The sequence below is a fragment of the Cibotium barometz genome, chromosome 25 (assembly GCF_041138505.1).
Source record: "Cibotium barometz isolate CiBa-2024 chromosome 25, ASM4113850v1, whole genome shotgun sequence".
Lineage (NCBI taxonomy): Eukaryota > Viridiplantae > Streptophyta > Polypodiopsida > Cyatheales > Cibotiaceae > Cibotium > Cibotium barometz.
Window position 1 is genome coordinate 38,172,123 of NC_141070.1, and position 10,984 is coordinate 38,183,106.

General features: G+C 41.1%; 1 protein-coding gene across 1 annotated transcript; it reads left to right on the top strand.

Moving 5' to 3' along the window:
• Positions 1 to 4,262: 4,262 nt before the first annotated feature.
• On the top strand, positions 4,263 to 8,932 carry LOC147624538 (uncharacterized). The gene is made up of 5 exons (XM_086819553.1): positions 4,263 to 4,827; positions 5,525 to 5,660; positions 5,749 to 5,881; positions 6,022 to 7,254; positions 7,350 to 8,932. Exons 1-5 carry the CDS (start codon positions 4,686 to 4,688, stop codon positions 7,899 to 7,901), a joined length of 2,196 nt encoding a protein of 731 aa, XP_086675679.1. The 5' UTR covers positions 4,263 to 4,685; the 3' UTR covers positions 7,902 to 8,932.
• Positions 8,933 to 10,984: the final 2,052 nt, after the last annotated feature.

Here is a 10,984-nt window from a genome sequence, read left to right on the forward strand (position 1 = left end):
TGCAGCAGGAATCGGTTTAATGGAATGTGCGAATGTACACAAGGTTATTAAATGTGCGAATGTGCATACTTGGTTATTGTATGTGCAAGTGTACACAAAGATATTTCATGTGTAAAGACCCATTAGCCTTTATATTTGGGTAAAGGTTTTGATATGTATAAACCTTAGGAACTTTCATATAGTTAATAATATGTAAAGGAATATCCAAAAGTGGGAAAAGCAAGCCCAAATTGTACGCATGTCTATTATTAGCTCCTTGGGGCTATTTTATAAAATACAATTCTCTAAATACTCATGTAGTGGAAGTGGAGCTACACGCATGGGAGGGAGATTGCAACCAATCTTGTCTTGATGGTAATGTTGTTCTATTTCTCTTGTCTTATGCTATGCTATGCTCTTTGATTTTTTTCAATTTAATTCAAGTCTTTGTTTTAATTTTTGATGTATTTTTGTGAGTTTTTAATTATTTCTTCAAGAAGTACAAAAGGGTCTCGTGACACGCTCTCTCTCTCTCTCTCTCTCTCTCTCTCTCTCTCTCTCTCTCGCCTTTTTCTTAGCATTATACTTCAACATAGCTTTACAAAGAATATGATGAGTGTAGGGGAGGAGGGTTTGGGTTTTTTTTTGAGGGGGGGTGTTGATGGGAAAATAGGTAATGATATAAAATAGATTTCATATACAAAATATTTGGTGCAATGATGAATGAAAATAAGAGATATATTTATCTACTTCACAAGCATTTACATTCACACTTAGCATGCAAATAATACAGGGAACGTTGCCAAAATACAAGGTTATAGATGTTGCAAATCAACAATCCAACACTTGGAAGCACACAACATCATCAAACTTAAGCTTGCATGTGCAAATGGGAGACTTGATTTTTTTCTAGTTCTTTGTGGGTGGTGATTACCACAATAGATGAATATAGCAAGCATTTCAATATATGGAATACATCATTGAAAATGTATAATAGTGTAGACCAACAATGTACAACCTTTAGTGGAAATCACTCAAAATAATCTTGTGATGCACATAAAGGTATGATGCAATCATAAAATCAATGAGGATACATATAGAGTATGGGCCATCAACCTACAAGTAAGAGATGGCTTATTTAATAACTAGCAAAAAAATGTGTAATTATCCACATAAAAAGACAAGAAAAACATGACTCAATGCTAGATACTTGAGATCTTTATAAATAGAAGCTTGAAATTAATTCTTATTGTTTAAGACATGGAATGGTGAGTATGCATGTTATTATAAGGGTTAGAGGTAGGTAAGAAGCTCTTGTCAATGTATAGTATGTGGTAGAATGGATTGTTTGGTTGATGTGAAATCTCGTTATCCCTTGTGATGCTTCGGTAATGTTCTGCTTTCAATCAAAATAATCTTGTGATGCACTAAAGGTATCATCTACAATCATAAAATCAATGAGGATGCATATAGAGTATGTGCCATCAACCTACAAGTAAGAGATGGCTTATTTAATGACCAACTAAAAATGTGTGATGGTCCATATAAAGAAAAGAAAAAAATGACAAATTCTAGATACTTGAGATCATTATAAATATAAGCTTGAAATTAATGATTGTTATTTAAGACGTGGAAGGGTGAATATGCATTTTGTTATAAGGGTGGGCACCTTAATTGTCTTCATGGTGTCGTTAAGAAGCTCTTGTCAATGTATAGTATGTGGTAGAATAGATTGTTTGGTTGATGTGCAATCTTGTTATGCGTTGTGATGCTTCGGTAAGGTTCCACATGCATGTGTACTTGATGCTTTGAATAGGTTGGCTATGCAAGTCCACATTTCATTGGTTTTGCTATTTGCAGGTCGTCAACCTTTAGGTTGACAAGAAAAATAACAATTTTAAATTTCATATTTCTTTTCTTTGGTGTATTAATGGTGTGTAAGAGAACATAAACTTTGAGACATTCTTTAGGTATGTAAGCAACACACCTAAGTGTGTAAGAGAACATAAACTTTGAGGTAGTCTTTAGGTGGTGTAAGAGACACTTATTATTAATAAGGATAGCCACCTTACGATCAATTTGTATTTTTGTCTTTATAATTGCACATATGCTATTAATGGTTTACAAGAGGACATTTATGGCTTAATGTAGCTTTTAGATTTGCAAGAGGACATTTATGACTTGGTGTAGCTTTTAGATTTGTAAGAGGATATTTCAAGAGATATTTTGAGTTAGGTGGCCATATTAGGTGACCAATTTACATATGTTTGATATTGCGAAATTAGAACAAACTTAAATTTTATTGCAGTGTGCCAAGACCAACTACATTTATGAGCTTATTGTAGTGTGCAAGACCAACTACATTTATGAGCTTATTGTAGTGTGCAAGACCAACTACATTTATGAGCTTATTGTAGTGTGCAAGACCAACTACATTTATTAGCTTGTTAAGCATGCTCTTTCACTTGTATTAAAGTTAAGAGTCGTTAGGCTTCTATTGATGTCAAGAGTACAATAATGCAATGTTCCTTTCTTGGTTATGTGTTCCTCACATATATGTACAAGGTGCCATGCAAAGTTCCATGAGCATTGTGAAAACCTTTTAATAACCTATCTTATCATAAATGGGAACAAAGAGAAATGAAGGTCTAAGGGAACAATGCCTTTCAATTGTACCTTCCTCATGTTGAATGCTTCATGCTTGCTTGGAACATGGACACAATGAAAGAAAGATATTCAAAGTCTATTTTTTAAACAAGGAATGGGAATTATATATAAATAAGAGACGATATCAATCCATGTCCTTGACTTGTATGAGCCTTTGATTAGGTGAGGTACATCTTCTTGAATCACTTTGCAAAAACCTTTATGATTTTGTAAGCTTTATAATCACAAAAAGATGAGTGAAACAAGATTGAATGTCAAGAAAGTTCAATTTGGTAGGTAGAAAAGCATGCATAACTTACCATGAACAAATTAAAAGTAGGATAGTTTGTTAGGATTATCTTAAGAGTGATTGTTTAGATTATCATTAAGGGTGACTATTAGGAGTCTCTTAAAAGGGTGATTATACCAAGTTTGTAAATGTTATTATGCATAAGATAGCAAGGTGTAAAGGTGAAATGTTTTAATAAAGTCAACATTTCAGCATTGGGGTAACTTAGTTGGATATAGGTTGATTATTGTGTAGGGGAGGTTAGGAAGGAATTAGTTGGGGCATCTCTAGCATGTCCCATGCTCACCCAATATAGGGAGGTGTGTAAACACCAAAAGTTTATGCAAAAGGATGATATTAAATGGGGCATCTCCCATGCACCATGTGCATGCTACATAGGAAGATGTCTCAACACCATAAGTGTATGTGAAATGTTAGAGATGGTAATGGATGTGGCTTCTCCCACCATGCCTTTCCAACATAGGAAGATGTGTAACTGCCATAAGTAATGTGAAATGCGAGAGGATGATAATGGATGGGGAGTCTTCCAACGTCCATGTGTCCCCAACATAGGAAGGTGTGTAGACATCTAAAGTGTATGTGAAAGGATGATTTTTTATCATCATGTCTAAAACCTTATGGAAGTGTGCCCTTGATGATGGGAGACAGAGAGAGACATATTGGTGGAGCTAAAGTTCTGATTGAGTGGGCTCAAGAGAGTAAAATATGCCTCAAATTGGGAATTGGTAATCTATCCAAGAAGACATGAAGGTGGCATGGAGGCTATATTGACGTTGAGAGATGTGAAGATGCAAGGTATTTTGATATTATACAATGGAGGCCATTGGGATGTTGGGAGTTAGGACTTAGGAGGGCATCCATGAAGAAATCATTTTTTTGCAAATTGATTGTTGACTGTGGATAGGGTGGGGTAAGGTGGGGTGGGGTTTCAGGACATATTGATTGAATGCAAGTTACAAGCATTGTTTGGGGGGGGGGGGTCAGAAAGGGTGGTAGATTGTATCATTTAGTGCTATGTAGTGTAGGTATGGTGTGTGTATCAAGATAGCATCTCCCTTGTGTGTTTTTGTGAGTGACTCTTCAGCTTTCCTTATCTTAATACTTACCATTTGCCCTTATGTCAAGGCTAGGTGTATAGAAAGGCCTTTGGTTGTGAGAGAGAGCCCAATCAATACCCATGTTTTCCAAGCTCTTGTAAACTACTTTTTGCAAAGCGTTGTGCTGGGTAAGGGGTCACTTTTCACCCTCCTATCTCTTACACCTCCATTTGTGTAAGTAGTTAGTTTACTTTGCTTTACAACCGGGATTTGGACCCCCTGTCTGCCCTCCCTCTAATAAAGGCCCTCCCCAATCCTTCCTTCTGGTTACATCACGGGCTGGCTTCTTGTCGAATCAAAGCTGCCACACTGTCCCACTCATCAGAGAGAAAGGCAGCCCCATGCATCGGATTGTAAGCATTTCTTCTATCTTCTCCAAATGCTGCTAATTCTCCTTAACCTATCAAGGGAGACATGAATCACATGAAAGCCAGTCCCAGGCATATCTTCTGCAAAACCTCCACATGCCGTTAATTCTCCTCAACACATGAAGGGCGGCATGCCCCTCCACATTCCCTGCAGAGGATGAGACTCATACGAGCTGTGGGCCAACACTTTTGCTGTTCTTCTTCGTTGTTATGCTGTGGAATGCATGATCATATCGTCGCTATTACTTTATTCCTCCCCTTTACCCATTCTCTGCACGGCAAACAATGCAGAAGAGGGGCACGATGGCTGCTAGTGGAGCTGAGAGAGATGAAGACTTGGCCCTTTTCCATGACATGCGCAAGAAAGAGCGTGAGAGAAAGAGCAATGCTATCCATCCAGTTGGTAATAATGGAGAATCTCATTTCGGTAAGCGATTATTAGCCCCTTTATAAAAGCATAATCTGTCTAAAATTGCTGTAATTAGTGTAATTAGGAGCTTGATCTCTCAAAAACTGCTGTTTATAAAGAGCTCTGTCCAGACTCCAACATTGCTGTTTTGTGGAGTATGGTGTGTGTGTGTGTGTGTGTGCGTGTGTGTTTTTCTTTTGTTTGTTTGTTTTAGGTTCTCGTCTGTGAACTTTATCAACGTGGCTTTGTGTTGCGGGTTGTTGCTTCTCTCTCTTCGGGTCATTACTTTCTTCACGTGAGCTGTACTTTTGGTCCCCATTTCTCACTTCTCATTGCTCTGTGTTTTGGGTTCTGAGTTTCAGAGGTGCCTCTGTGTTTTGGGTCTTCACCATCTCACCATCTCACCATCTCTGAAGCTGTTCTGCGTCTATAGTCCTCCCTTCTCACTTTTCTGCGTCCTTCTCTCTCAGCGTATTTGAAGCTTTTTTGTCATTTGGGTCCTCAAGTCTCACTTTTCTGCCTTTTGGGTCCCCATCTCTGAGCATATCTGAAGCTTTTTTGTGCTTTGCGTCATCTCTTTTCTGCGTTTGGGGTTCTTCATCTCCAAGCATGTCTGATTCTATTGTGTCTTTACGCTTTCATTTCTCACATTTTTGCTTTTGGGTCCTCACTTTTGAGCGTTTCTGAAGCTTTCTATTGTGCTTTGTATTCTCAGTAAGAGTCAGATTAGCAAGCTCTTCTGTGCAGCATCGCATGGCATCCTCTGCTGCAGCAACCACAGCTGTCCACAAGAGCAGCAAAACAGGCGATGAGCTTCTCACAGCAGATTTAGGAAAAAATGATTATGATTGGTAAGACATTGTCTCTGCTGGACAAAGCATCCTTCCTCAACTTACAAAGCTACTACAATCGTCTCATACGTTTTGTCTAATTTTGCAGGTTGCTGACTCCTCCAGATACCCCTCTGAACAACCCTCTAGACCACAATTCATCTGCAAATGGTGATGACTTCTTATCTCAGGCAGCATTACCTAACTTGATCCGATCTTTAGCTGCTATAAAGACATCGCGAGTAAGTCATCTGCATTGTCTTCTCAACAAAATGGGTAAATGTGGGTGTGTGGGAGATGGGGATTTTGGGCTTTTTCCCTGACTGGTGTTTTTAGCAAGAGTTGGGTTTATGAAAGAAGTATGATGTGGGCGATGTTGCAGCTCTTGAGTTCAAGATTAGAGCCCACCATGAAGAAGGAGCCATCTGCTGGAGCTCTTTTGTCTATGAGGCCTGATCCAGCTTCAAGAAACACACGCAGTGGTCTCTATAGATCAACTGGTATGGCAGGTAGCTCCTTCTGTACGACAAACAATCTAACCAGTACAGCAAGTAAAAGGACATCTCTTGCACCAGGCTCTAGACCTGCATCTCGACCTACAACCCCTACAAAAAGACCCACAGTCTCCTCAACTCCAGCATCTCGCCCTGCCACACCCACCAGCAGACCCAAAGTTGCTTCAACACTGGCATCTCGCCCCACAACACCCACCAGCAGACCCAAAGTTTCTTCAACCCCGGCATCTCGCCCTACAACACCCAGCAGCAGACCCAAAGTTGCTTCAACACCAGCATCTCGCCCTACAACACCCACCAGAAGACCCACAATTTCTTCAACATCAAGAAGTGGAAACAACACTGTTCCATCTGCTTCAATGACAACAGCAAGAGCAGGTGCTTCGTCACGTCCAGCAACACCTGTGAGAAGGCCGGGAACACCCCAAACACAGACCCAACCTCTATCTGCTACTGCTACAAGGTCGTCTTCTATTAGCAAAGGAAGACCTGTGCCCTCTAGAAGCACTCCTTCTTCTAGAGGCAGCTCACCCACATCCAAGCCTCATGCGTGGCAACAATTATCGGCTATTCCAGGCTTCTCTTTAGAGCCACCCCCAAATCTCATAACAAGCCTTCCCACACGCTCCACTTCAAATTCGAGGGGTGCATCAGTGGGTTCTTCTTCAAGGGCAGGACCATCAACAGCAGGAACGACAACAGTGACAACACGAGTGATGACACCTTCTGCTACCCCATCTGAGACAGCCCCAAACATATCGACAAGACAGTCATGCACACCCAGCCGGCCAAGAGGGCAGTCTTCTATACTTTCTGTTTCTACAGCTGACAGACACAGCTCTGCTAGCTCAATCATGTCAAGGAATGGTGGTAAACTAGACATAAGTCCAGGTGAAATAGTTGCCAGAGGCACCAAGGCAGTGGAGAAGATGATACAGTCTCGGAGGCCTATAGCATCATCACATTCCCCTGAAACAACACTGTCTATGTCACAAATCAAGCATGTAGTGAAGCCTGCACCTCCAACAACTATCAGAGACAGCGCTGGATATGGCAGGAACATGTCTAGGAAGTCTATCGACTTGAGTATGCGGCACATGGTAATGATACTTCTTCTTTGAAATGTTTGTAACATGAACAGTGCTGTTTATTATTTACCTTGATTGACTCCTTAGTTATTCACTTGATCCTGCAGGACCTGCGGCAAAGCACCTCAAATGGGCTGCGTTCCCTGGTCTCCAACATACCCACTTCATCTCTTTATAGTGTTAGACCTGCAGGGACACGAGGTCGCCCCAATTACTCCCCCATGGCTACCAGCAGCAATGCAAGTTCAGACTATAGCATGAGCATAGTGCGTGATCCAGAAAGCAGCGAATTGGGGGAAGAGTTTATAAATGAAATTGGTAGCAAAGCATCACCTGTGAGCCAACCGGATTCCTTGTCTTCTCTTGTCAAAGATGCACGTGTGAATAACTGGCTGGGTAGCCCTGAATATAGGGATGGTAATCGGGAATCGATGCAGGTTTTCCGGCAGGGTATCGAAAAATTTGCAGGTTTTGAATCCCCTCTTGATTGCCCACATGGTGGTATGGCCGCCAACTGTGACCTCTGTAATGTGAAAATTCGGTTGCAGAAGTTGAATGAGAAATGCAGGGCAAGTTTGAGAGCCAGTTTGCAGAGTTCAGATGAAGTAGGGAAGGGCAGCCCAAGCAATGGCAGTGTACCATCACCTGACCAGCATTAGGGCATTGTTATAGTGAGTTGATGAATGCAAATCTTGGCAATGGGCAAACGGATGTGTACACTAACAGACACACTTGAGGAGGCATGCTTGTGGCAAATTTTTTCATTCAATGTACAGTTTAGCAAAAACATTGTTATACATCAACATACAAGCTTTTGCACATGGGAATCACCTGCTGGCTTTACTTTTGGAAGTAGTATAAATCTTGTACTACTATTGAACCTGTACATTTGCCATTAGTTGATCTTCTGCAAGGGCTGATGTGTCAATCAGAGGACCATTCTATCTGACATTTCCTTTGGGACTACCTGGCCGACGCGTTGATCTGTACATTCCAGACCTGGCTGATCTGCTCCCCTCCCCATAAGCATGAGTGAAGTAGATTGGGCACACTTAATCTGAGTCGCCCATCATGCAAAATGGGAGTCGGCATGATCATTCCCTACTCCTGCCAGTTCTCAAAAGGAGACTTTCTTGTTTGATGTTGGTAGAAGGAAGTAGTGCTTTTTGCATTTGTATACTGAAGGTGGGCAGCAATGTGATGTGGGTTCAATTGCCACACGTGAACAAGAAGAGGGTTTGTTGTTTGATGTTGGTAGAAGGAAGTGCTTGTTGCATTGGTATACTGCAGGGAGGCAGCAATGTGATGTGGGTTGTTAGCCACATACTTGAACATAGGAATAATAAGACTCAAATCACAATGTTCAAGCAACCTGCCACTGATGCTACTCGTTGCCTGCTGGAAGATACCTGAGTAAGGAAACCCATATCGTTTATGTAAGAACTTGATTTTCACATGGCTTGAGTTTTTGAATACCCTGACTGTTCATTGTAAGCAAAAAAAAAAAAAATGTAGTATCTGTTTTTGATGTGAGAGAGGGTAATGAATTACAATGCCACAAGGGTAGATTCGAATCCTCTACCTTGGGTAGGGTTCATTATGTTGAATCTTCTGCAGACCAAAGGTCACTTAAAATTTTGCAGGCTTCAGGCTACTCAACCCTTTAAATAATGATAATTTGTTTAACCTCACAACCGTGGAGACCTATTATGTTAAGAGTTCTCCTACTATTGAACATTGTGCATTCAGTTGTGATTCGTAGATGCTGAGTTTCCATAATATTGAATTTTGTGTTTGCATATGGCGAGAGTAGAAAATGCAATGTTTGACGTACATAAATCTTTTTTGCAAAACTAATTGTAAGAATACACAATAGCAGAAGTTAGATCAACACAGTACAACACACTGATTGCAGAAAGAAGTGGAAAGTAAACAATATTATTGCTTGCAAACTTCGATTACAAATTGATGGCGACCGTCCACCCATGTGCTCCTGGTATGAAGCTTTGATGGTAATCGAGACAGGTTATAGACCTAGGATATCTTGTTTACGAGAGTGCTTGTACACAATGAACTCGATGGGTACAAACTAGTCTACATATAGTACCCAAGGTCAGCATGGACCTAGGTCGGTCACGTTGGCAAACCCATGACTTGGTCCAAAATGACTAGTCCACGCATCATCCAACAGGGACAACATTAGACTACAACAATGTTTCGTAGGGACTTTGCACATCTCCCAAGACCATCTGAGACCGTTTGGATCCTTAAATGGGTCTTGTAACCCAAGAACAGCATATTCTCAGTTTGTTGTTCAGCACTTACTAATGTGGTCACTTGGCTCGCACAATCAAGCATCCTACTTGGCAATGTGCCAAGTCTACATAAGCCGTCTCCTAACCATCTAGCCACCATCCATTGTCTAAACTGGGAACTGCCAGGTGTCCAAGTGCTCACCACAACGGCTACTCCTCATAAAGGGTATCTTACAAAACAGAGCATATACATCACCCGCACAAAAACAACGCGAGAATTGGAGCATTGAGCAAATACTTTTCCAATACCCCTCCTCAATGCCCACTCGTAGCTCTTCAATTCAACGTCGAGACAATGAAGACGTTGCTCCACCAAATCTCTCCCTAGGGTCGTTGTGAAAATATCTGCACAATTCTCCATCGACAAGCTCCACCCCTCCATCCATAATAAGCTCAATGTGCTTTGTGCAAGCATGAAACATTGGGTTCTTGGCGCTCGCCATGTAATTGTGATTGTTACATAGCAACAATGTCGCTCTCTTTTGAGCAATACCCATGTCTCCTAAGATCCTTCTCAACTAGATTACTTCATATGAAGCAAACCATGTTGCCTTATACTCAACCTTTGTAAAAGAAAGTGCCACTGTAGGTTGCTTCTTACTGATCTAGGATGCAACTCCCGCATCAAGATCGTCTCGACCTTTAAATGCACCTTGGAACCCAAGAACAGTGTGTCCTTAGTTTGGTGTCCAGTAATCACTAATATGGTCACTTAGCTTGCACAAGCATGCATCCTACTTGGCAAAGTGCCAAGTCCATATAAGTGGTCTCCTAACCATCTCGCCACACTTGGCCACCATCTAGTGTCTAAAATAGGAGTTGTTGGGTGCTCACCACGATTGCTCCTCATAAAGAGGATCTTACAAAATAGAGCACATTCATCACCCGTAGAGATACAACACGAGGGTGGAGCAATGAGCAAATGCTTTTCCAATACCCTCCCTCAATGTCCACCCATAGGTGAACTACCTTTTCAGTCTTAGGCTGAGTCAATGAAGATAGTGCTCTAGTAAATCTCTCTCCCAAAGCCTTTGTGAAACTATCTGCACAATTCTTTGTCATCGGGCAATAGACAAGCCCCACCTCTCCATCCATAATAAGTTCACACACATAATGATAATGTATCTCAATGTGCTTTGTGTGAGCATGTGCAACTCTGATTGTCACACAGTAATATTGTTGCTCCCTTTTGAGCAACACCCTTGTCTTCTAAGATCCTTCTCAACTAGACTGCTTCACACATGAAGCAAAGTATGCTACCTTATACTCAGCCTCTATAGAAGAAAGTGTCATTCTAGGCTGCTTCTTGCTGACCCAAGATGTAATTCCAGACCTAATAAAAAAACAATAACCAGAAATAGATTTCTTGCTATCACAATCTCCTTCCCAATCTGAGTCACAAAAGGAATTTCGCAATTTATGAGTGA